The following is a 27,396-nucleotide window of genomic DNA, read 5'->3' on the forward strand; positions in this document are numbered from 1 at the left end:
TTTCATTTGAGAAAGGAAGTGTGTCATGCCTCCTGTCATGCCGTCACCTTTCTATCCTGTTATGGTTAATGAGAATCTGGGGTGAGCCTGCAGAACAAATTCTTTATACCGTATCTACTTAGTGACCAGCACATTTATCCATGGGAGCTTTATTTTTTTTTTAATTTTTATTTATTTATGATAGTCACAGAGAGAGAGAGGCAGAGACACAGGCAGAGGGAGAAGCAAGCTCCATGCACCGGGAGCCCGATGTGGGATTCGATCCCGGGTCTCCAGAATCGCGCCCCGGGCCAAAGGCAGGCGCCAAACCACTGCGCCACCCAGGGATCCCCCCATGGGAGCTTTAAATGAGACTTATACAAGGATCGTGGCAGGCTGATCCACTGAGGAAAGCAAGAGAAAGATCGCCAAACTGACCAACTGACACTCACTGAGACCTTCTGTTTGCAGCACATGAGTTGGACTGGGCAGGACAGGCAGGGATGTCAAAAGGTATGTTGAGGGCAGCGGTACCTAGATGTAACTTCCTGTCCATCATTATCTTACCCATTTTGAATGCAAGGCATATCTGCTTTTTAAAAAGCACGATGTTTACATGTGTCTGGGTTAGACTTTCCAAAAGTGCTCATGTCACAGACATGTCACAGACCTGAACACCAATGCATGAAATAGAAGTTTCTCCATCGCTTAATGCCACAAAGGGCGAAGTACCAGGGCAACATAAGAATGACGGTAAAAATAAAAAAATTTTGGGCAGGGGCTTGAAGAGTTTAAATGAGCTAGATATTGTTTGCAGGGCATCAATTATCTCAGCTAGGCCAGTGATTCCTGACCTGGCTGCATATCAGAACTATTGTTGGAGCATTTCAAGATGAGAATCACAGGACCCTCACTGCAGAGGTAGTGAATCATGAGTCTTCAGAGGTGCAGCAAGGAAATCTGTTTTCATAAGCTCTCTAGGTAATTCTTACATAGGTTGACCTATGGTTCCAGGACTTGGACCCCTGCCTCCCATGCATTTGCAAACCATTGGGCTCATAAGAACCTCAGAAAAGAATAGTAAAAACAGGATCTTCTTGTTAATTCAAGACAGCTTTTAGGACATACTATGTGCAGAGTGCCGTGCTGAGCATCAAGGATGCATAGCTTTTTTACAGAGGTCAGTCACTAAACAGGTGTTAAAATAGTACCCCATGACACTGAGGTGCTATGATGGAGGTGCAGCTAATTGCCATGGAGCATGGAGCAGGGACTGGCGTTCATACCTCTTCACCTCCGATTCCCTTCCTGCTATGGCTATGGAAGCCATCAAGGCCATAGAGGATCCTGGGGCCAGACTTTGACAGTGAAGACCAGGAGATAGCCCCAGATCAATCCTCCAGTGGCCCTAGTTGATTTTCCATGGGAGAAATAATCCAGAAGTGTCACTTTTTTGAAGAGTGTAACTCTGTCCTGTAGAGTCTGAGCCAACTTTGCACACAAATAGTCGAGGTCTCATTGGGAGGTCCCAGTGATAGCCTCAGTCTCTAGCAGCCGATGGGAGGGAAGAGGCTGTTCACACATAGCTTGGGTGTGAAGCTGATGTCACAGTTGGTGGTTTCTGGAAGGCTGTGAGAAGCCACATAATTAGCATATTGGGAGCTTCGGAGAGAGGCTCTTCAGAGCCATCACACTGCGGGGATGCGCTATCCAGTTAGTATGGTCTCTTTTCCCTGAGGCACTTTCCTTCTAGACTGCAGTTTGGACTTCACTCTCTTTTGTGGCATTATGAAAAAATCTTGGTCCAAGACAAGGGCCAGCCTAACACTGGAGCTCATTTTTGGCCATTTAATAGCCTTGCTCCAAAAGGTCAGCAGAAAAGGACAGCTCATAGAGATCAAGAAGTCTTTGATATGGTAGTTTGTGTTTTGGGGGATTTTTTTTCCAGCTTTACAACCTACTGAGAAGTTTTGGGGGAAAGCTTGGGTTTTGTCATCACCTCTCCTTACCTAGGAAGCAGGCACGTAACTCACAGTCCAGTGATGTTTGGGATGGCCATTGTTCAGACTGGGGGGGTCTTAGGGTGCATATGCACTGGAAATACCCAAGTAGGTTTTTCAAAAAGTATCATCTTGCCTAAATGGACTCCATGAGAAATGCTCCGTGGGATGCAAATCTATGTGCAGACCACACCATGGAAAAGTGGAAAGGAGAGTCATGGCTTATACTCTCTGAGAATAGGTTGAAATTTGGAGGCCGATCCGCTGCCCCCAAGGGAGCTAAGGATCATGTGCTCTTTCCTCTCTCTAGGCATTTACTCAGCCAATTCCAGCCTGTTAGTAGACTTGGTTGTCAGGCTGTCACTGTTTAATAGCTTTCTATAAGATACTGCCATCTTTAAAGGCCAACTAGCGATGCTGACAGCTATAACTTGTTTATAGAAATAAAGTCACCTTGCCTTGTTGCAAAATAAGGTCTAATGCACAACCAGGGGGCACATATTCATTTGTGTCGTGCTTTTTCTTCTTGGATGAAGTTTGTTGCTGTTTTTGTTGAGAGACTAGGGCCATGTCTGTCTGTCTTATGGAAGTATGTAGAAGGCTAATGACCCTGAGGCTGTAGTGATAGGATGGAGAGGGAGGTGATGGAAGGGGAATAAGAGCAGGGACAAAAGACAGGCCTGTTGGAGATCCCAGTGTGAGTGAAGCGAGTGGTCCATCCTGTCATGATCCATGCTTCAAAGAGTCCTGCTGAGTTACCCCCAGGATAACATAGCCTGATAGCAGGCAGATATGTTACTCATTATTGCACCCGTGACCCTCCCTGGCTGCATTATGATGGCCATGCAGTGTGCTTTTTGGAGGGGAGTTTCTTACTCAGATAGAAGGGACCTGAAACTGAACATGAAACAACCTTATCACATGTGAACTTCTCTCATTTAAAGATGACCAGGTTGCCTGTGGTCTTAGGGCTTCTTGGTTTTATAGCTACCAGTCCAGTTTGGAATTGAAACTAGTTACTGCACTCCCAAGTTTAGCTACTGTTGGGGCTGATTCTGTTTTTAAAGAAGGAAAATTCGTTGACCAGTGACCTCAGTTCTTGGTCACTGTGACCTGACACTGTTTTGAAAGTTCAAAAGTTAGTTCCTGGAAGGGAATTCATGGTCCAGGGAGACAGGGTGAAGAAGGAGTATGTGTGTGGAGTGTGTGTGTGTGTGTGTGTGTGTGTGTGTGTGTGTGGAGTGTGTGTGTGTGTCCTCCCCTGTGCCCTACCCAAGTCCCTTCTGCAGATTTGGTGCTGAAACTGTCAGGCATCATCACAGCAGGCCCTGGTGAACTCCCATTGCCCAGAAAGGGGACCTGATCTCCCAAAGTTCATAGGAAGTTTTCCAGAAACCTCCCCTAAAGAGAGGATTTGTCTCTTGGCAGATTTTCCTTCTTTTGAGATAAGGATCCATGTACAAGAAAGTTTAGTTACTTGGCTTTAAAGTTACTCATAACTAAAGTTTGTCATCTTGACGGAAAAGTTAAGAAGCATTGTGTCTGTGAAATCCTTCCTAAAAGAAGATTGGGCCACCATAAGATGAGCTTGGTTTGTGTTTGTTTCTAATGAGTGAACCTTGCATCTGCCCCTTACCTTTGAAATGGCTCCTTGGGATCCCACTCATTTTGGTCCTTGAACATCAAAGCCCATGACGACATGGGGCCATGGAGCGGGGAAACCCTCTTTACTGTTTCTGTCTTTAATTTCACAGACTGGGATTCAAAGGTTCTCCTACCTATTGGATACGGCAAAGTGAGAGTGTCAAGGACAGTTGGGTTTGGATTGGGGGAGGGAAGGATCCTAAGTGAATAATGAAAGAACTTCATAGTGGTCGCTTAAATAAAAACTTGTTACAAAAACAAAACCCAAACAAAAACTTATAAAGGCTATCTCAAGAATCTCATTCCATATTTGACTTTATGACTTGATAGCAGTTCCTTAGGGTTGCAACAGTATTCTGGACAAAAAAAGGGAGCGTAATTAGCACACACAGAGGAGGTCCCAGCTATCAAGATGAGTGTAACATTGTGCATTGGGTTGTTTTTCCCCCAACCTTCCGAGCCCTCCTAACAAACTCTACCCTAACCTTTGGTTCATTATAACTTGAAAAGACTGATACCGACCTAGAGTACAGCCGGAGACCCTTGCTGTTATTAGGCATACAAATCATACAGTAGAAGTACCAAGAATGAAGGTAGCAGCCTGGGACTAGGGGAAGGCTTCTGCAGCGCTTCTGGGTCTCTGAAATCATGCTGTGTGAAGACAGGAAGAAGACATAAGTGTAGCCAAAGGACTTTTAACTGAGAATCAGAAAACAATCTTATGGGTAATTCTATGGATGGATGGATCATAAGGTTGACAGACATAATACCACAGTCTCAGGATGGAGATGTACTTTGGATGTGCTGGGCCACCCATGGCCACCATTAGCTGCAGCCCCTAATCGCCTCTTGTCTCCCCAGCCTCTCCTGGCTGCAGCTGCTCTCAGCTCTCAGTTCCCAACAAGCCGTAGAGTTGGATGTGGCATTTCAGCTCTTACCCCATAAAGTGGTGCCAATGACAGCTTCCTTATTTGTTCCTAACTCAGGAACACAATATGATTCTTTTCCAGATTTATGGATGTACTATTTGTAAAACAATTATTGCTTAATTGGCTCAGTTTTCTTTTGTTCTGTCCCCTTCAAAATATTGTGTAATGTGGTTCTATGTGTCATCTGTGTGTCAGGCACCATCTGATTGGGAGTGACGATGGCTAAGGGAGTAGAGAATGGATTCTCCACTCAGGAGAAAAGACTGTGGCCTCTAATAGAAATCTCTTTATCATGGATGCTCTACAGACAGCCCCTTAAGGGAGTGACTCTCTGAGCCAAATGACCAGATCCATGAATAATCCATTTCAAATGCACACCTTACAGATGAGCAAAGACTCAGCCACAACATGTGTATCACCAAAGAACAATTTTCATATTAACATTTTAGGAAAAAAAAAAAAAACATTTTAGTAAGAGGTGATATGGCTTATCCAGAATCCAAATTGGGGGATCAGGAGTAACCAATAGATGGGAAAATCCATCTCACAGCCTCTGGCCTGATCCTGCTGGTGGCCGCCACCAATGTTGAGTGCTTAGTGGCAGCAGAGGAAGGCTACAGGTGGGCATAAAGGCCAGGCCCATGGGGGATGGGGGTGGGAGGACAGAGAGGATTCAGTTTGGAGACAAAGGCAGGGCTATGGTAGAGAGGGATGTGTGGCTGGTGGGCCCAGAATTCAAGATACCTATTTCCAGCCCCCCATGAGAATCACTATATTCCAGGGTCTGAGTGGAATATATCCCCAAGTAAATAGTATTTTTCTCTATTTATGTCCTGAGCTCATCTAGCACAAAATCAACCCCTTTTCCATGAAAGTTGACTTTGAGACCAAGTAGTACATACTTAAGATGAAGGATTATGGAGCCAGATCTTCAAGGGTTCAGATCTTGGCTTGACCCGTTACGGGCTTTGTGACCTTGGGCCAGTTACCTAGCCTTTCAGCTCCTTGGCTTCCCTGTTTGTCCCATAGGGTAATAACAGTACGTGTCTTATAGGATTGTTGGGAGGCTTATACAAATTCAATAAAGTGCTTAGTAGGGTGACTGGCACATAATAATTACTATATATTTATATATATATATATCTTTGATTGAGAGTGTGAATTTTTCACATGACAGAAACCAAATTTAACAACTCTTTGCACTGGTTGTTTGAGAGATTATAAGCCTTTGTATCTTCAATAGCCCAGATGTGCTTAAAGCTACGAACACATAAGGACATTTTTGAAAGACACGGGCAGGATCTAAAATTCTCAGGATGAAGTTGCACGCCAGCATTCTCTAAATTTCTATTTTCTGGGTGTAAAGAATACAACATCTGCAAACAACAGCTGGACAAATATTAGAACATATAATTCCAACTTATTGCCATGTTGGCAAAAGCTGTAGGGCGGGAGAGGAACAATTCGCCTTTTATCAAAGTACCTTTTACAGCTGGAAGAAAAGAAGTGAGGTGAGTCATTTTGTGAAGGCAGCATCCCAGGAGAGCAGACCTAAGAAAACATTGTCGAGGCATCCTGGGCACAATCAGATAGCATGCAGCAATTTATTAAGAAGGCCTGGGTTCTTGAAGCAGATTAATAGATTTTACGTTGCTCATCTGGAGAACCTTAGCTGAGTTCCAAAAACCTATTTGTGTCTTTGCCCAGCACTTCAGTAAGCCAGCTTCATGCAAAGTGCTGGCCTGGAAAAGGCAAACCATAGGAAGGGCAGTCAGAAAGGGAAGCAGGGAAGCTGAGCTTCAGTTAAAAAGTGACCGTCATGTTGGAAGTAGCAGGCGTTTTTAATTGGCTTGGGACAGGACAAGCAGAGCACCTGCCATTTGTCTGCCTTTTTAAACTACGCTTTAATAGAGCAATTCTCTTACGTGATGATGCCTGCCCTTTGGGGACAGAAGTGAGACTAGGGCAAAGCAGGTAAAGCAGCTACTAAGGACACAGAGAGGAAATAAGACACAAAAGCAAGAAGGGCCTCGGGGCAGGAGTCAGCACCTGGAGCTGACACCATGGGTCCGGGACTTTGCACCAGGGACCCTCGACTGCTGCCCCTGGAAGTTTCCCGTCTGTAAAAGGAAGGGGTTGCAGATTACACATCAGGTCCTTTCTGGCTCCACTCTTCTTTGTCACTAACAACTCTGCAGTCCTGGCCGTGAATCCATCTTAGTGGAAGACTCAGAAGTCACAGTGTAGCCAGACCCTCATTTGCCACCTCTTGGCACACACGCATGCCTTCAGCTGTGTGCTCCCAAGGGGCTGTGGAACATTCCTGCCTTCACCCCTTGTGGACTGAATAAGGCTAAGCTAATGCCCACTTGGGAAAGATTTCATTCCTCGTCTGGAATCTGGCCCTTTTGAGACTCTATGAGTAACTTAGAACTTTTTGTTGCTTTGGAGAAAAAAATATGTATAGGAAATTCTTCAGTGTATCTTCTTTCTTTATGATCTTCTTCTAAGACAAACACACAAAAATAAACAAGCTTCTTTTCATCAGAGCCAGGCTGGCTTCTCCCCTGTGTCTGATCTGTGGGTGTAGTATGGGAACTATTTGGGTCAGTTTTGGCCTGCTTAGTATCATTTCGTCTGACGACCCATTAAAGATGCTCCCGAGTGCTCCCAATAAGAACTGCGTGCCTTCTTGGGGATGGGGATAGGAGGTGGGAGTGAGGGCCTGGGCACCAACATGAATCTGTTACTTCTGAGCAAATTAATCTTCTTGCCCTATATCCAGAAGCGTAGGTCACTGTGATGTGACATCAGTCACATTTTCCACCTGCTAGGTGGTTTGTGGGGACAATAATCATGGCTTAAAACCACTGACTTCTTTCTTTCTATAAAAGTAAACCATTTGATCCAACCTAACAAAATGCTAATTTGACCCAGGGACCTGGGGAAGCCAAGAGAACTGAAGCTGTTACATGCCTTGGCTCTGTGTTCTGACTTGAAGTCGGTCCCATGAAACGGAGCCGGTATCCAATTAGCCCCGATTCCCAGCAGTTCATATAATTTATAATGCTAAGAAAGAGAGCCTCCTGCTTCTGGCATGTGATTTTCTGCTGTTTGACTACCAGAACTCCATTGGATAGAATGTTCGGGGTAATGGGATCATGTAGGCTTCTGTTAGGCAGTGATGCTTAGGATTTTTTATTCCTTATTATAATATCTATTATAGTATCATAGGACATGGAAAACTGAAGAATTTTACAGCCATATTCACCTTCTCCACACCTCCCCCATCACTTTGGAATAGCCATGGGACTTGAGGATGCTAAAGACAGTTTTCACTAGAACTACTTATTGCATGGGTTTTTTAAGGAAACATTGCCCAGTTTTGATGGGTTTATTAAAATGAAAGACTTTGGAAATCTGTCTATTACACGCATCCAGCATCTCCTTCAAGTGAATTTGATTTAGAAATGTCTGTATATGTCTACAACTTGTGTATATGGCTTTATCTTGACACAGGGAACTTTGGTTTCTCCATTCTAACGTATAAAGAGTGAACCTTCTACCACCCCCCAGAGTCATCTTTCCTTCCTTTCTCTTCCAGTCTTGAATTCTGCTCTTACACATCTGCTATGTGCTGGTGTTCTCAATCAGGAAGGACCACAGCTTTCTCAAGGGCTTCCTTCACTCACTAGTCTGACTGGCACACTGGGGGAAAACGGGGATCCAGATCCTGTGGGGCCTTCACACAGATGGGTTCCCAGGGGTTTGGTAATAAATTTAGTTGGCCTGGGAACCCTATGTAGATTACTTCTGCTGTTTAGGTTTAGATGGGAGTTAGAATTCTCAGCACTTACATGGATGGGGCCCCAAGCATGGCTTCTGGATGGTTTAAGTTGCTGCTATAGCCAGCTTTAAGCAATGAGGATGTTTCCAGTGGTGGTTAGAATATGGTCCGCCTTTGTCATGACATTATACAGAACCTTAAGCCAAAACCTCTGAGAACACAGTAGTTCCTTTAAAATGACACTTAACTTTTGGGTTAATGTTTGAAAGTGAAACAGTCTCCCTCATCTTCCTCCTCTGCCCAGCTACTATCAACAGTAGCTCAAGCCAGAATCATAGGACTCACGTGTCAAGTATGGGTGAGACTCCTTTGTGATTGCTAATTGTTCATTTGTTTTTCTCTCCCCAGATGAGATAACTTTACCTATGTCTAGCTGCTTTTTGCAACAGTAGCAATCTGACAAGTTGCATTGTTCTACACATACACATTTTTCTAGGCTCACAGCAGATCTACTATATATACACATAGCTACAAACACATGCACATGTATCGTAATAGGGGTATGTGTCTACAAGTAGTCTATAAGAGGTTTCCATTATCTTATTCCCACTACAAGCATTATTGGGGATTTTTCTTGTTTGGGGTATGTGTGTGTATAAGTTCAAAATGCTATCATATGTGTACTGCCATTTAAAAAACAACTAACAGAACGTGACCTGGTGTTTGGTCATTTACATCCATTACTTTTCTAAATCACCTCAAGATCCCATTGAGACAAATAGGGTCGTTATGCTCATTTACAAATGTGGTGAACAGGTTCTGAGATTCTCCTAAAAACTCAGAGTTACTTGATGTCTGAGCTGGGGTTTGGGCCAAGGCCTTTCTGACTCCAGACCCTGACTTCTTAACTATGACTGACATAGTTAAATGTCTCCTGACATTTAATTATCATGACAGTCTGGCTACAAACACAGTCTTATCATCATCTCCATTTGACAGATGAGAAAACAGGCTAAGGTGAAGTGGTTTGTCTGGAGTGCCTGTATTATTGGGTTTTTGCCTTTGGTTGAATTCAGTCATCTTATACCAATAAAGTTGTGACTGGCAAGTAGAATATCCTAAATTAGTGTAGAGGGTGGAATTGGGCCACCTGACAATTGAATTATTCAGGAAGGTTACTTTATCTTAAATCATCGCTTCCCTCAAAAATTGTGATCAAATCATTTTCTTTGGGAAGGGATATTAATAAAGATTTGTTAATAATAATAATAAATAAGCATGAAAGTTTATTATGTACAGATGCTATTCTATAGCAATATATGTTTCACATATAGTAATTCATTTTGTCTTTCCAACAGCCCTACGAAGAGGGTTCTGTGTATCCCCATTTTACAGATAAGAAAACAGAGGCACCAGGAGGTTAAAATACATGGGCAAGATCATACAGTTACTAAGTGGCAAAGCTGGGGTTCACACTCAACAGTCTGGACCAGAGTCTTGGGCCTCAATCATTCTCCACGACTGCCATGTTGGTTTTGGTTTTACTTTCATTGAGTTTGGTTGGTTTAGTAGTGAAGTTATCCTGTATTTTTTCTCAAGTACTTTGCTAATAATGGGAACAAACTGCCGCAGGAAAGTGAGGGCCCCTCAGTTGTTATGCTCCTGGTCTAGACATCAGGATTTCCCATAGGTATGGTCACATGAAAGGGATTTAGCGTTCAGTTATATTTGGAAAATAAAAAGCAACTCTCCATGGAAGTGGTGAAGTATGATGACATTCAAGGTTCATTTCTAGAACAATAGCTAACAAAATAAATGCAGAGTGACACCTTGATGCCTTTTTCAAAAATTCTTAGCTCTTATTAAGTAGGTTCTAGAAAATTCCCTTACCTGGTGCATAATCACTGATCAGATTAATCCTATGTTGTTCACCCTTCTCTTAAATTGGTGACCAGGGCATCTTCTTACCTTAGTTCTGGACCTGCTGCTTTTCGGCAGTCTATCTTCCTCGGTAATCAGTGTCTTTATCACCATTTAACAAGAAAATATTTTCAATTGGCCGTGGGAGAGATCTGGGTTTTATTCTGCTGTTTCAAAAGAAAACCAGTAAAAATCAAATTGCAGCAAGGAGTTGCTGACTCAAGTGAAATCTGTGGTCTCCTTCTTGAAATCAGAATAATTTTTCTCTGTTGCTTTGCCTTGGTTAAGATTTCCATCTCTCCTGATAAGTGCCTTAGCATGTTTTATGAACTGAAATCCGAATTCACTTTTCTTTAGCAACTAAAGAAAATTCTCTTGCTTCTGCTAAAAAGTTGAGCATTTCCAAACTTCTTTCTATATCTGAAGCTGTTTGCTAAACAAGTTTGCCTCTCTTTGAACAAAGCATCGATTTTTAAAAAGTTTTTACACAGAAAACATGTTTGAAACGGTACAAATCTCCCCTGAGTTTATTTTACTTTTTAAAATCAGATGAGGATGGGGGCAGGGTTCTTAAAAGAACCCTTTTTCTGTCTGCTCACAAGGGATAGAAAAGTATGGGAGAAATATCTGGAGCTTTGGACTCCATCCAGCCTGGGTTGGAATGTGGACTCCACCGTTACTATTACGTATGGCTCTGAGCCTCCACCTCCCCATCTGTGAAATAGGATTTCTATTTACTATGATCATCTGTGAGCAAAGAGGCCAGTTAGAATTAACCAAGGTAGAAATGAAGGCAGCAACTTGACTATGTGTGTCCGCTCTGCTCTTTCTAGCTCATGATTTGGAAAGAGAGCAAACGGTAACTAATAGGTCATAACGAACCTATGAGATGGCCAACTAAAGGTTAGTGGTAGTTGTGAGGTGTGGGAGGAAGAACTGGAGCCTTAGGATCAGATGACTTTCAATTTTAACTGTTCATTAGCGGAGTCACCCCAGGCTAGTTATTTTGCTTCTCTGAGTGTTAATATTCTCTTGTGTAGGATGAAGACCATAAGGTAGGCCTTCTTATGGCTCCGAACTATCGTGAGCATCAGACAAAAGGAACAGAGTACGCTTTGTAAACCAGAACCTGTGATTTGGCTGCACGGGGCCGTGGGGGATGAGGACCCTTCGGGTCCAAACACCCACACATGTTAAGTGTATATCTCTGAACGCATCTAGGCTGGAGTAGAATCACATGTGGCATTATTGCAGAGCATTTATGCAAAGCAACAGTTGAGATATCCTTTCTGGGAGGAAGGTTTTCCCAGGTTTCTTTAAAGGTATGAGTTATGCCTGGTTAGGAAATTTCACTTATATGTGCAACTGGAGAAAGGCAGAAAGTTGAGGCAGGAATTTTTATTGCAAACAATGAAAAGCCTAATAGAGTAAGAAAGGACGGGGCACCAGGAAGTAGAGAGGAGGAGTTTGGAGAGTAGAGCAGGATTTCCACGTACCATTATTAAACCTAATAATTCAAGGTTCAGCATTTGGGGAAGAATAATCAGCCATTGTGCTACAGTGGAAAACATCCAAGCGTTGACTTTCAGAGAGTCTGGGGTTCCTCTGGCCCTGCTTTGACTCTGGCGCTTTGAAGGAGGAATCATACTATCTTTTCCATGTGTGCCAGGAGTCTAAATGGATATGTCTTCTTTAAAAAACTTCTGTGATGATGAATGTGTGCGTGGGATCTGGTTAAGCTGGGGAATTCCTTTGAAATTCTTGTTTCTGATTGCTCTCCATGGCCCAGAGAAGGATACTGGCCGCATTTGGGTATGAAACTCTTGAGCCTCGCCGTGTTCTCTGGCCCCTGGAGAGTCATGTTCTGTTTGAAAAGAGCTGAAAAGACGAAGGCTGTTTTTTCACTTGGGATAAGAATATCTTTCTCAAAGCAGTAAGGGCTCTGTGAGAATAACAGGATCCATATGTTGAAGCTGGCTGCTAATGCTCAGCATATGGGCCAGTGAACCTTTCAGGCAGAAATATGCCTCCAATTCTCTAAAGAATGCCCCAGTAAACTCCAGAAAGGACCATTACTTAGGTGACGGATGGCATGGGCACAGCTCCTGGGCTTTCATGGGCCAATTGTTCCGTGGAACGTGAGCCACAGACAGAATGGAAAGGTCTTGGTTGGCCTGACGATGGATGGCGCTGGCCTGTAGCCCTCTCTGTCAGGCCCTGTACCCCCCAAATACCAAGGGCTTTATGTGCTCTGGGCTTGATCCATTTTGTTAGGGGATAGTGAATCTGAGCATTGTTCTTCAGGTTCTCCAGATTGTTCGTTAAACCAAATGAAAAGAAACTTAATATCTTTTACTCACAGGGGCAGTGTTGTAATGGAAAGGATACTTACCTGGGAGCCAGGTGGCTCTATGGCCACCACCACCCTGGCCCTAAACAGAGGTGACCTCAGTGAAGTCACTTTGTCTCTTTTTCTCATCCGGAAAATGAGCAGGTGAAACGTGGTGCTGGTTGGGATTCCTTCTGGCTCCCTCCGTGTAGACCTGAGTGCACCTCGCTCTGTCCAGAGGAGGGTGACAGAAGCAGCACAGCTAGTGAGTGACACCCGCACTCAGGAGCCATTGCAGCCCTGTGTGCTACGTGGCATTTCAGGGAAGGTAGGGGAAGCCCTTCGGGCGCTCTGTGACGGTGGGGTCGCGGGCCCCATGAGTCATCGGCAGTAAACCAGTGAGGGAGTGGCTGGCTGCCCCCGGATTACTACCGTGTTTCCTCCAAACCAGCATTTGGAAGTCTGTGATCCCCCCTCCCTTGTTCTCACAGTGGAGCACTCGGCCTCCTCTCCCGGCCTGAACCCCGTGCCTGACTCCTCACTCGTGCCCTCCCTCCTTCCCTTCTCAGCCCCTTTCTCCACCAGGCCACCCACCTCTCTGTGCCTCTGCTGCTTCCCCGTGGCCTGTTGGCAGTGAGAGAGCCCACGCACCCAGTAGCCGGATGCTCCTCGTGCTCCCCTTCCCAGCTCCAGTAGTTGGGTGCTCCTCGTGCTCCCCTTCCCACCCCCATGCTCCCAGCACCCCAGTAACTGGGTGCTCCTTGTGCTCCCCCTTCCCAGCCCCATGCTCCCAGCACCCCCAGTAGCCGGGTGCTCCCCACACTCCCCTTCCAAGCCCTGTGCTTCCAGCACCCCCAGTATCCAGATGCTCCCCCACACTCTCCTTCCCAGCCTGGTGCTCCCCATGCCCCCCTTCCCAGCCCAGTGCCGGCCCTCTGATCCCCCCTCTGCCCGGTGCTCCGGTCCCTCCATCACAGGAGCAGAGATCTGAGATCTGCTGCAGCTCCTCCGTCCCGTCTCCATGGCAACCAGCAGGCCCTCGCTCAGCTGTGCAGAGAAAATGGCTGTGCTAAGGAAGCTTCCCGAGTCTGGTACCCCGGCCTGTTGAGCCCCAGCCCCTCCGTATCAGTTTTAAGAAGTTGCATGCATTGAACCAAATGTCCCTTTGCTTTTAGCTTCCAGATTTACTTTCCCCGGGAGGAGGGGAGGCAAAAGGAAGTTGAAGCCAAATGGATAAAAGCATTTCTTTTTCCTACCCTAAAACTAGATTTTCATGAGGAACAGTTATCTGCCCTGAGCAGATATACGAGGAACTGAATGAATACAGCCATCTGTGGGATCCAGCGCAATGTATTTCGTCTTATCGGCAGGGTGGAATGACAGAGCATGGGCATATTCAAATAAAAATTCAGCGCAAGTAGCCAGGAGATACAGGAATTCCTCAGGGCACAGACTCCAGCATTTCAGGAGAGCACCTGACTAATTGGAGTGATGATGTTGTATGCAGTCTCCTGTTTCGGAGGGAGGGGTGTGGGTCCCCTAGTCATGAGGCAAGGTGAGCATTTGGCATCCCCTGCTTCAAAATCCATCTGGATCAGGGCACCTGGGTGGCTCAGTAGGTTAAGTGTCTGCCTTTGGCTCAGGTCCTGATCCCAGGAGTCCTGGGATCAAGTCAGGCTCCCTGCTCAGCAAGGAGTCTGCTTCTCCCTCTCCCTCTGCTGCTCCCACTGCTTGTATGTTCGTTCTCTCTCTCTCTCTCTCTCTCTCTTTCTCTGTGTCAAATAAAGTATTAAAACAAAAACAAAAAACCAAATCCATCTGAGTTATCACAGTGAATCCTCCATAGTCATGATGCACGGTGACATGGGAAACTGGTAGGAGACCCCTGTCAGAGGTCTGGAGGCACAGGCTTCCCTCGTCACACCATGGGGACACTTCAGGTTTGATACCCAAAAGTAACTGATCTCTTATTTCCATGAATCCCAGAAGTGCTGCTGTTTAGAGCAGGACCCTTAGCCTTCTGATGGGGGTCAGAAACATGTAGAGTGAGGGGATCACCCCAAGTCCCCCAGAGGACCTCGCACAATCTGATAGTGGTTCCACAGGGAATGATCCAGACCATGGCCATTCCTGGCTTCGGCGTGGGAACCATGGATTCTTTGATGGTGACAAGATCTCAACCCAGATGACATCCTCCCTTTATTCTCTCTTAATGTGAACTGGGAGACCCCAGTTTTGAATGAAAGCTCTGAGTTTAGTTCTCAGAAATCCTAATGTGTGTCTCAAATGGACGTTTTCTCTTTCAGTTTCTCTGCAGGTGGATATTGTCCCCAGCCAAGGAGAAATCAGCGTTGGAGAATCCAAATTCTTCCTATGCCAAGGCAAGTGCCCTGTGCCCGCCCCCGCACCAAGGGAAAGGCAGCCGGAAGAGCAGAAGCCCGCGGCCCGCTTGTGCTGGCCTGGCCCTGCCTGGAACTGCTTTTTTGCAGGGTCGGAAGTGTGACCGGAGAGCCAGGGAAGCTCTCAGGCCCTCTTCCTCCCCCTCAAAGGGCTTCCCCGACACAGTAAAGTGTGTCTCCAGTCTTCTGCATGGTGATGGAGGAGGTCTAGGGATTTTCTGGGGGAAAGTCAGTACACTTCCCAAAATAGCAAATCACTCCAGATCCCCTGCTCTGTATCCACCTGGAGTTCTGTGAATGATGTTGGAGAACAGTGCGGCCTCAGAAATCATGCTTCAGGGGGTCAGTGTGAGGCTTATTTCTTGGAATCTCCCAGGACAGGAAAATCCAGGAAAGTCTGACACTTGCCTGCAAGGAAATTGGGTACCTGTGTCCCTTTTGCCATGAGGCTGTGGGTCCCGGGTGTTCCAGGTCTGTTGGGAATGCCAGTCTTCTGTCCCGTGGCCCCCACTGGAACTCTGGGGTGTGTCCGTTCTGGTGTCCTTGTTTTGGATTTAGAAAATTTGTCCCATTTCCACAGCTCACATAATCATTGGGAAACGTCCCGTGGAGGAAAAGCTCTAGATTAGGCTTTGGATTCTCCGTCTGTGGCATGACTGGGCTTCAGATCATGGAAGACCCAGGGAAGTTGAGCTGAGCTGGGTGTAAACTGTGACATTTAGCGAGCAGCTCTCGGCAGGGAGGGGCCTTTAAATGCGATCATGATTTGCATTGGATGAGGTGCCTTGTGGCCGCCGGATGTGTTCACTCCAGCTTTGCCTTCATTACAGCAATTTAAATGATCTGGAGATGCAGCCATAGAGCCCACAGCACATCTTGCAAATAGCGATATTTATTGAAAACATGATGGGCCCTGAAAGGAAGGCAGCTTCATTTCCATACTAAGCATCTGTGCAGGGCTGGGTGGCGTGGCCCCGGGAAGGGTGCTGCGCAGAGAGGCAGGGCGCAGCCGTGTCGGCAGGAGCCCAGAGCCCCTGTTCTGGCTCAGTGTCTGAGATCTCGCGAAGCAGCAAGCATCTGCCCCTCTTTGGTGCCCGGGGAAAGGATGCGTAGTGATTCTGGCTGTCTTCTTTGCAGGATTTGAGGAGATGAATTTGTCTGTCTGAGACGGGGTGCTGAAGTGACAGTCCTGCCAGTTTGTGCCGGCAGACGCTAGAATAAAATTGGTTGGGATCCACACTCCTAGACTAGCTGGTCTCTTCCTCTCTGGAGACCACACTCGAAGCACTCAAGAACAAGCTTATTAGTTGGCTCAGACTAGCCAGGCCCTTGAGCTCAGATCCTGGACACGAGCGCCCTCCGCGCCCTATTCTGTGAAGCTGTAGCCCCTCACTTAGAGCCTGGCACAGTAGGTCCTCCACAAAACGCCTCTCCTCTTCCTTCACTAAGGATAGGAGTACTCTCAGAAGTAGTAGCACAAGTGCTTGTCGAGTTCTTTCCACGCACTGTGAGCGATATTATGTATGTAATAAGCACAGAAGCCGGAGGAAGGCGGTATCACGTCCTCAACATAAATGGTCTCCCTCCCTGGTCATCAAGCCTGATGACCTCTCACTTGGTAGCTCTTGCTGAGTACCCACAGTCACCCGGGAGGGGACTTGGTCTTTTTAATTCCCGTGGTTTGAAAATAATCTCTTCCTCTTTAGTGGCAGGAGATGCCAAAGATAAAGACATCTCCTGGTTCTCCCCCAATGGAGAGAAGCTCACTCCAAACCAACAACGGATCTCCGTGGTGTGGAATGATGACTCTTCCTCCACGCTCACCATCTACAATGCCAACATTGACGATGCCGGCATTTACAAGTGTGTGGTCACTGGCGAGGATGGCAGCGAGTCAGAGGCCACGGTCAACGTGAAGATCTTCCGTAAGAGCCTCCTCTGTCTCCTTCTATACTCCCTGTCCTCTCCTTTGGCCAGGAGGCCGTAAGGGTAGCAGACAGAGTGGTATGGCAGCAGAGGGCCCGCTAAGGGCTACCTCCTTTCCACTCCCTCTGGCTTCCCTTCTCTAGATTCAAACTATACAGTTCCCGGAGGGCTGCTAAAGGTTCCCCTTCCCTTTTCCAAGCGTTGGCTAACTATCGTATAATTCAAGTTTTCCCTCTTGTATCACTGTCCCCTGCTGCTAATGGAGTCCGGAGGCTCGGTGGGGTGTGGGGGATTATTATCTGAACACTCTAGGGCACTCACAGCAGGCAGTTCCCATTGTCAGTGAAACCCAGTCTGGAGGTGGCATCTCATTACCTTGTTATCGTGCATCTGTCTCGTTGGCCAGTGTAACGGTGGGTGACAGCTAATGGAACAGTATTGATTGCATAGTATTTGCTGCCATTAAGCCTGCCTTTCATCCGTTCTGTTCTTCAAAATTTTCTCTGCTCTAGGAAAGGTGGCTTTGGGGTGTCAGAGTGGGAGACCGAGGAAGGAGAGATGAGCAATTGTGGTAGACTAAGTGTTCCAGCATTTCATTCCACTTGTGCTTTTTACTTCATTGGCACCATCCCACATGGCAAGGGACACTTGGTAAAGGTACTCCTTTACCGCCATAGACCCTTTGCCACACAAGGTGTGATCAACTTAGGGCTCAGTGAATAGACATTGGTTGCCACATTACCCTACTTATATCAGCTGCTTTGCCTGGCATCTTGGCTGAGGATGGTGTGAGACCCTCTCTGTGCCACCGTATATATGGACTGAGAGTTGCCCACAGCCTGAATCTAAGCAGTATGGTTTTAGCAAAACTGAGTCTGTGGGGGGAACCAGCTGTTTTCCCTCATCTTCTCTTGTTCATCTTCCAGAGAAGCTCATGTTCAAGAATGCACCAACCCCACAAGAGTTCAGGGAGGGGGAAGATGCCGTGATTGTGTGTGATGTGGTCAGCTCTCTCCCACCGACCATCATCTGGAAACACAAAGGCCGAGATGTCATCCTGACTAAAGACGGTGAGGCCTGAATTCCCTGGCAGTTGCCCTTACCCCAAGCCCCTGGGTCCCCTAGGGGTACCACGCTAGCCAGCCTCTGAGGCATTCCAACTCAAACTCAGGTTCCAGTGTCCCACAGCCATAGGCACTTTCCAGATCCCCAGTGGGTCAATGTCCGGAGCTTGTACATTCAGATACTTGACTTTCTCTTCAAAGAAAAAGACAAAATTCCAGTAGACTTGTGCTCTTGGCTCTATGTCCTTGTCAGGGCCACATTTCTTGATTACAGCGTCAAGCCCCACCCCCACACCACCCCACTGCCACGCCCCACCTCCATCCCAGAAGATTTCAGCTAGGGAGGAAGAAGGGCCCTGCAATCTGCTGCAGATGCCAGAGTTCTCTGACTGACCCTTGGATGAACCCACCTCTTGTCTCTTCTAGTCCGATTCATAGTCCTGTCCAACAACTACCTGCAGATCCGGGACATCAAGAAAACAGATGAGGGCACTTATCGCTGCGAGGGCAGGATCCTGGCACGGGGAGAGATCAACTTCAAGGACATTCAGGTCACTGTGAACGGTGAGGAGATCCAGTCTTCCTCCTCTCTCCATTCCTACAATGTGGTTCCGCTATATCGTCCTCCGTAACCTCCTCTTTGATCTATGAAATAATTCCACTCCTGTGTGGAATTTAAGAAATAATGAAAGGGACCATAAGGGAAAGGAGGGAAACTGAGTGGGGAAAAATTAGAGAGGAAGACAAACCATGAGAGACTCCTAACTCTGGGAAACAAATAAAAGGTTGCAGAAGGGGAAGTGGAGGGGTGGGGGGGGTGACTGGGTGACAGGCACTAAGGAGGGCACATGATGGGATGAGCACTGGGTGTTATACTATATGTTGGCAAATTGAATTTAAATACAAAATTTTAAAAAATAAAAATAATAAAAATAAAAAAGAAAGAAAAAAATAAAGAAATCCCATTCTGCCTCATGCATCCATCTAGTTGAGCCCCCCCCCCCCCCTTGCTGGTATAGCCTCTGGCTTATTTTGTTTTTTCTTAATACACTTGCCTTTGGGTCTCCCTCAACTCCTCAACTCCGGGGATTTCTAGTGCAATTCTTGAATGTCCTTCATTGTCTTAGGGCACGAGAAACTTTCCCCCTGCTTTCTAATAAATTCTTATTCATCCTTCATTGTCCTTGATGCTACCGTAATCATGAGGTTAGTCCCTTGATTCAATGTGCAAAGAAAATATTATAATCAGTTCAGTCCTCAGAATAGTCAGAATCACCGGCCATGGGCTTATTAATCTTAATCTGCGGTGTGTCAAATAAACACACCCGAGGAATCGAGCTGACATTTACAAGATGTTTACAGGAAATCATAATGTCAGTACTAAAAAAATAAGCAAATCGTGGTTGAATTGTTTTGGCTATTGATATATATTTTTTGCCAAATTCTCCCCCTCTCATTCCTTTGGTAAAAACTGTTTGTGCACAAGGTTGTTTGTGACAGTCCCAGAGAAATGTCACTCAGTGAGCTGGTGCATTACCATTTAACCACCAAGCACAGGCGTTTTCAACTTTTTCCAGTATCAAGAGCCCCCTTTTGGATGTCAAGTTCCACTTAACCATGATAGTAGTAAGATTAATATGCATTGATTGAGAAAATACATAATGATAAATATCTACTATAAGTTGAAGACTATTTTAAGAGGAATAAAACATATCAATGTAGCTTTTAAAGCTATGTTATCGAGACACGACGTTATAATATATTAACGGTACATATAACGAGATTTTGTGTTGTTGAAAAACACTGATGCATGTTTGTGGGTGACTTATTTATTCTGTTTAGAATAATTACTTAGTACACACGTGCATTTAGATCCCTTATTCTAACTCCACAGCTGCCCAGGACTCTCGACCTCCAGGCTGTGACCCTCTGACCCTAAGGTCCCCTAGAGGTGCCTCCTCTCCAGGCCACTGGGTTCCTCCAGGTTTTCACAACCACCCCTGACAGCTCTTTTTTCCCTTCAGTGCCACCCACCGTCCAGGCCAGGCAGAGCATAGTGAATGCCACCGCCAACCTCGGCCAGTCCGTCACCCTGGTGTGCGATGCCAAAGGCTTCCCAGAGCCCACCATGAGCTGGACAAAGTAAGAAACTGGCTCATGCCTTCCATCACGGCCTAGTGGAGGAGGGTGGATCATGGAGCCTGCTCCATGTTGGCGTTTCAGTGGAACGGGCATAGGCTGCTTGGGAATATCAGCTCTAGGTGCAGAATGGATTCTTATCTGTAAGCTTCTCTTGCCTTGTGCACTGGATCCCTTCCAGTGGGGCAGAACCAGAGGGCGTGGCCTCGGAGGCCCCCTTTGGAATGTTCGTAGGCAGTTCATAGCCCTTGGACAGAAACAGAGGTTTGGGTAGAGGAATTAAAAGTGTATGTGCAAGTACAATTTGGCGTGTTAACCTTCTGCGAGGACCGAGTCTTTCCCATGGGCTCAGTCTGCATTTTGTGGAAACAGATTAAAAGCAAACATCTGACTTCTGTGGTCAAAATTGTGGCACTTTGCATTTCTGCACCGTGTAGGGAGGGGGAACAGATAGAGAACAAGGAAGACGAGAAATACATCTTCAGCGATGACAGTTCTGAGCTGACCATCAGGAAGGTGGATAAGAACGATGAGGCGGAGTACGTGTGCATCGCCGAGAATAAGGCTGGAGAGCAGGATGCGTCCATCCACCTCAAGGTCTTTGGTAAGCACGGTGGGGGTCAAGGTCGTTGCTCTGCCACACTTCCTCTTACCCTGCACACTCAGTCCTCCAGCAAGACCCCGTCCTCTCTGCCTTGGAGTCTCTTCTAGGTGTAACCATGTCCACCAGCTGCACCCCCTAAGCCCGAGTCCATGCCATCCTCCCCCTCTCCTGGTCAGTGACACAGCCTCCCAGCTGGCAGACTGCCGCCACCTCGTGGTGCCCCCAGCCCCTCCTTACTGTAGCCAGAATGACCTCAAGCACCAGTCCTCTGTTTAAAATCCTCCCATGGCTTCCTGTTGCAAGCAGAATCAAACCCAGACTCCCTGCCCTGGCCTGTGAGACCTAACCTGAGCCAGCCCCTGCCTTCCTTTCCAGCCTCACCTTTTCCTCCACTTTGCTCCACACTGAAAACTCTCCAACCACTCGGGCCTTCCTTCTGTGGCTCAGGCAACACTGAGCTTTGTTCCTTGTCTTCGAGACATTGCACTTGATACTTCTTCTGCTTGGAATGTCATTCCCCGACACCTTCTCTGAGCCACCTCCTTCTGCACCGTTCAGATCTCAACTCAACCCGCCTGCTCCCTGAATCCTTCCTGCCCTGCCCTGGCTAACGCACCACCGCCCCCCACCCACCTCCACTGAGCACTTCCATGGGTCTTACCGTGTCTTCTTCACCTCACCTGTCATACCTGAACTGGCCTTATTTACATATTTGCTCTGGGGATTGTTGTCTCAAACGTCCCACAAAGTATATAAACACCGAGAGAGCAGCGTGCTGGTTATTCTCTCTCTCCTGCTTTATCTCTGCCACTCCAAACAGTGCCAGTCTTGTGAAGGGCCACGGTAAACATTAGTGACCAGCCAGCTGGCTAGCTGGGTCTCCCTTGCTTCTTTCCGTGGCCTGTGTGAAGTGGTGCCATCAAAATCACGAGGGGAGCCCCTGTGTCTCTGTCTTTATAAACTCCGTTAATTTCCATTCATTTAGAACTGAGGTGCATTTTGACCTGACCTTGAGAAAAGAATTTGTGGCAGAGAAATGCTTAATCTTATGGCTCTCAGCAGTTCTCTGTTCGTTCTCTGTTCGTTCTCTGTTCTCTGTTTTAAAAAAAGACATGGGGCACCTGGGTGGCTCAGTCAGTTAAGCATCCAGCTCTTGAATCCTGAGATCAGGCCCCACATCAGGATCCAAGCTAAGCATGGAATCTGCTTGGGATTTTCTCTCTCTCCTTCTCTCCCTGCCCCTTCTGACTTGTCTCTCTCAAAAAAATAAAAAATAAAAAGTAAAAAAAATAGACAAGTAAGCTGGTCCACTGTAGGTGGTCTAACTAGGCGCCAGAGAGGCAGCTCTGATTCATGTGGTTCCCAGGTCACTCCAGTGTGTGCCTGGGGAACCTGCTTGGGACCTGCTTATTTAGCCTGATTGTAGCCCTTTGAAAGATCAAGTGCTTCTGTGCAGTTGGACTTGCTAATCATAGATGAATCTTATTTCTCCATTCATAACAGTTGGGCTTAGAAACAGGTTATCAGTTTGGTTCACATCAACTGGATATACTGGAGAGTGAAAACTAATGGTCTCGGAAAATACTCTTGACAGTTTTTTTTCTCTAATTATTTGCATAAGGGAAGGAGGAGCAATTTGTTTGATGTGAATGCAGCACAGTGCATATGACAAGGAGATGAGTCTTGAAATGAGTAACCATCACTTGTCTTGGGAAAGTCCTAGATGTTAGCCCCATAAAGTAATAATAATACCCAACACGGAGCAAGTGCTTAGAGTATGTAAGCACTGTGTGAAGTACTGTCTATAAACTGACTCTCATAATCCTCAGCACAACGCTGTGAGGTAGATTTCATAATTGTTCCTATTTTCCAAATGAGGAAACTGAGCCCAGAGAATTGGGTGACCTACCCAGCGGAGCCAGGATTCCAGCCCAGGCAGTTGGCTTGTAAGTCCTTTGCCCTGAGGTAGCAATGGAGAGTTACTACTCCACAAAGCTCAACTTAACACACACTGCCTCTGAGTTACAGATGGAATGGCTAGGAATACTGAAGTTAGCATATCCCTCACCATGGATGGCATGGTTTCTCTGCGGAAATACACTCAGTTCTGGTTTGGCTGGTCAGGAACAGATCTCCATGTCTCTTCCAGGCCTTTCTGGTTCTGGCCCAGGACGGAGACATGGGCAGTGAGTCAGGGGCCAGTGTAGACTAAAGAGTGGGATAAGGTCTAGGGGAGGAAGTAACGAGGCAGGGAGTGTCGGATATAGGAACTGTGGCAAGGCAAGATTTGTCTTTCTACCTGCCTCCATCACCCAGCATCCCGTCCTGAGACACACACACACACACACACACACGCACACTTTCTTCCCCAAGACCGCAGCTGGGACAATAGATGCTAATCCAGAAGAGCAAAGAGAGGAGAGATGGCTAGATTTGTGCAGAGACAGGTAAGTAAACCACAGACTCCTAGAGACTCCCTCCCCAGAAGCCTCCAGAATGAGAGCCCTCCTCTGCAATATCCAGGGAGAGTTCACATAGCCTCCTTGGCTACTCCTTGGAGTAACCTGGTCCCTCACATCCACATGGCTTTTCCTCTCCATTTCACATTCATAACCTCCTCTCCCTCCTCCTCTGGCCTCCCTTGGTTTAGGAGATTGGTAGGAGGGCCAGGACCCTGGGTGGGGAAGGCTAGCCAGGGAGGGTTCCTTCTTTCTTTTACTGTCTGTCCCTCCCCTTCCCCTTGGCTTGCCATGGGGACCTCCAGCACTAGGGGAGAAATGGGGCAGGTTCCCCAGCGGTGGCCCAGTTGGCAGCAGTGAGGCAGAAGAACAGAGAATCCAGTAGTTCGGATAGTAGAGAAGGGCTCAGAACCCCTGTGATTCAGGACGGGAAGGCAATTAGTATGTACAGGGCACATCTAAATTAGAGCCTGCCATAATTGTACCTTACCGACATCATTTTTCCCTAAGAAAGGGACTTGTTCTAGCATGCATTGCCCTAGTTATCAGCCAGGAGCTCTTTTTACTAAGTAGTTACATCCTATCTTTCTTTAAATTTGGCAGTGAATTTCCATCGCTTTTCTCCCCACGGGCCCTTCTGGAAAAGTATTTTCGTCTCCACATATCCCTATTATGCTCACACAAATGCTTTTGAGGTCTCCTGCTGCTGTGGGCTGAGGCAGGTTCACCAGTGGGTTTGCTTAACTGACCCCTTCGGACCAAAGCAGCCTGCGTGAGTTTTAAAGCCTGAAGGGAGGTGCACCTGTCATATCCAGCCTCTCCATTCAGAGAAGAAGGGCCCCACAGCCCTCCTTGGGTTGGGGATGCAGGAGCCTGGATTGGGATGGGAATAGACAAAACCATCTCTCAGCTGCAGAGCGCAGAGCCATGGACATGCCAGAAGAGGAGAGCCAGTGTGCTTGGGAGACTCCCAAGGACAGCTGTGCTCACGGGAGGGTCTGTGGGGAGAAGTGGGATGGAATGATCTGAAGCATTAAGTCCCATAGCAGCAGGTGGAAAATGGAACAGGGATCCGAAGTCAAGGGCCCCGCAACAGACACTAATTAAGATGGTGTAAGTACCATCTGAAGACAAAGCCTGGAGCTACTCCTCTAGATGCTGGTGTGCAGAGGGAAGTGACCCTGCAGCTGTCCCTGTTTGCCTAATGATGCCCATTGTCCCAGGGTGATTGTTTAGAGTATCCCTTTTTCATTCTCAAGAGTGTCCTGATTTGGACAATAAATTATATTGATATTCTAACTCCAAGGCAATATTCTAAGCCCTCAATTAGTTCTGACAATAGCCTTGCTTTTGTAGTGCTGACAGGTTAGGTCATTAGTGAGAAGCTTGCCTTCCTTCCAGCAGCCCTCTGTAGACCATACAAAATTAGCTCTTGTTAATAATGTTTTTAGTAAGAATATAGTTTGCTTTTTTCTAAAGATTCGTATCGTACAGTGCATCCTCGGTAACCCTCTAGGAAATGGAACCACTAAAGCAAATATTAATAGATGTGAACTATCCCCTGTCTCTCTTCTATTCACCTTTTGATGCCAGGACAAAGTGCTAGGGGTCAGAAGGCCAGCAAACACTGTCTAGGTCACGATATCCATCTAGGTTTCAAGAGGCCAAAAAATTCAGCCTTCCCGTGACTGCCTCCAGACCTCCAAACAACTGTTCAGTTCAGTGAATTCAGTCATTTGGCTGAATTTTCTTTTATTTTTTTAGCACTTTTCAATCTGTGATTTTAGCAGTATAGAAATTCAACTTTTATTTTATCTTTCTAAAACCTCCTGTCTAGCCTCACTTAACACTTAGTCTATTCAGTGTGAGTCGTGACCACCTTGAAAGTCCCACTCATCAAGATAGACACAAAACCTTCCTATGGGAAAACCTCACTCAAGTGAACTCCATAAATTCCAATTTGTGATCATTTGGCCACATTGGATTGAGACGTGCCTGTGCGCCTGCCATCAAAAAAGGATTTGCCAAGCAAGCTGCTTAGTACAGATTAACTATAGCAGAATATTTGACCTATATGGATAATTTTATATAGAAGCAGATATTTGCTACATTAAATGCACAGCCTTGTCATTGTTTTCCCTTCATTAAAGCAGAATCAAGGGTCTCGGCCTGTAGGAAGTACATAGGCAGTAGTTCATTCACCTACTCAGGAGCAGCGTGTGAATTTGAATGTAAAGGCAGTGCACTTCTTTCAAAAATTACCCATAAATTTGATTTATTTATTTTTTGTTTATCTATCCAGCCTCGTCTTTTCCTCCATTAGTGAAATAAGTTACATTTGTGCAGTGTTATCTTTTCTTTTCTATGGAAGGTTTCGCAATTTCAGAGTATAATTGTTTTAAATCAGGAGAAGTCAATTTTCTCTAATGTTTTAACATTTAACTCTGCTTTCGAATGCTTGTGTTTTCTTGCATTACCCAAAACATTTGGAAAATGAACCCATCTCTTCTCCTTCCTATCCCAGCCCACTCCCCAGCCCCCAACCCATCTCTCGCCCCATCTCCTCGCCTGAATCAATGCTAACACAGTTCTCCTAGTCAGTGAGAAGCTCAGAGTCATTGCAGTCCTTCTCCTTCCCTCTTTCGACTTTTGCCATGCCTCCTAAGCCCGCTGTCCATTTGGCACTTGCTGTGAAACCTTCCATTAGCACCTCTCTCCAAGCTGCCCTTCTTCCATGTGCCCCCCCTCCCCCAGGACCACCCCGATTCGGAGACTGTATTACACCACATCTGGGGTGCTGTCAGAGCTTCCAAATTGGTTTCCCCACCTCAAGGTTTTCTCTGTTCTAAATCATCTTGAGCTTTTTCCTAGATTAACCTTCTTTAAGTGCAAATGGTCATTTCATTCCTCTGATCAAACACTGCCAGTGGGCCTCCATCAGCGCCAGGAGATCATTCAAAGCAAGCACTTTAACCAGGCAGCCAGGACTCTGTGCCGGGGCCCATGGGGCCCAGCACAGCCTCCTTCTGCCGAGATGCACAGATCTGTTCACACCACACTGCCCTCCACCCACGTTTTGTCTTCTTTGCTCTCATTCAAGGAGTTTCCTACACGTTCTGCCTTCTTTGCTCTCATTCAAGGAGTTTCCTTCCTACAGAAGGAGTTTCCTTCTTTGCTCTCATTCAAGGAGTCATCAAGAATGACTCTCTCTATCCCAGAGTTCCATGCACTGACAATCTCACAGCCCAGCCCAAAAGCTTTCTCCTCGTGAATGCTCCAAGCAGGGAATGCTCTTCTTTGGCGTCCCCCTCCTTCCCCCCCTCCCCTGCCTTCTCCAGTCTCTGCCCTTGGCAGTCTTACTCTGTGGGATCTTGTTGTTACTGCTTTCACATCGATGCTGTCACACGCCTGCTCATTGTACATTCATTGGTGGATTCAGTTCTGTGTCTCCTATGACGCCTAGAATAGGGTCTTAGACTTAGTAAGTACATAACCTTTGCTGGATAGGTGCATGTTATAATTAAAACCCAGAAAGCTAAAAAATCAGATAAACTCATGAACATGTCTTGTCTTTTCAGCAAAGCCCAAAATCACTTATGTAGAGAACCAGACCGCCATGGAGCTGGAGGAACAAGTCACTCTGACCTGTGAAGCCTCAGGAGACCCCATCCCCACTATCACCTGGAGGACATCTACCCGAAACATCAGCAGTGAAGAAAAGGTATGGTGTCACCCAAGAGTTTCAGGGCCATGGGATGCAGGCTCAAAGCAGATATGTCTGCCCATGGCCCCTTCTCTTCGGTGAGCCGGAAGATGGGAAGCGGGCCCCAGAGGCTATGCCAGGTCCCATGGCCTCCGGCCTCCAGCCTGCCTGGCTGTGGCTTGATCAGTTCACCTTGCAGTGGAAGGGCCACAGTTTCTTGCATAGATGTATAGGGGTGTGATGTTAGTGGGCATGGTCAAGTTAGACATTCTGGGGAGAAAGGGGGTGTAGTGCTTTTCAAACCCAGGATTATGGAGCTATGAGGAGCAAGGAGAAGCCAAGAGCCTGGTGGTCCAGCTGTCCTCATCTCAGGAGCACCGAAGGAAATGTCTCCCGGAAATAGCAGGGTTCAGAATGAGCCCTATTAATTCTTTTCCTTGTGTTTCGTAGACTCATGCTGTACATGCACTCTATGCACAAAAGCTTGGTTGCCTTTGTGTCTGCCTGTATTTTT

At 46.6% G+C, this 27,396-nt stretch overlaps 1 protein-coding gene across 14 annotated transcripts in view; it reads left to right on the top strand.

Moving 5' to 3' along the window:
* NCAM1 (neural cell adhesion molecule 1) overlaps window positions 1-27,396 on the top strand; it is a 294,892-nt gene that overhangs the window by 216,401 nt on the left and 51,095 nt on the right. For all 14 annotated transcript variants that reach the window (XM_072822025.1, XM_072822031.1, XM_072822026.1 and 11 more), the window contains exons 2-8: window positions 14,895-14,969; window positions 16,694-16,912; window positions 17,840-17,983; window positions 18,404-18,541; window positions 20,002-20,119; window positions 20,554-20,720; window positions 26,758-26,900. In XM_072822025.1, the coding sequence (XP_072678126.1) occupies window positions 14,895-14,969; window positions 16,694-16,912; window positions 17,840-17,983; window positions 18,404-18,541; window positions 20,002-20,119; window positions 20,554-20,720; window positions 26,758-26,900 (1,004 nt within the window). The remainder of the gene's footprint in view (window positions 1-14,894; window positions 14,970-16,693; window positions 16,913-17,839; window positions 17,984-18,403; window positions 18,542-20,001; window positions 20,120-20,553; window positions 20,721-26,757; window positions 26,901-27,396) is intronic.

Source organism: Canis lupus, chromosome 3, assembly GCF_048164855.1.
Source record: "Canis lupus baileyi chromosome 3, mCanLup2.hap1, whole genome shotgun sequence".
NCBI lineage: Eukaryota > Metazoa > Chordata > Mammalia > Carnivora > Canidae > Canis > Canis lupus.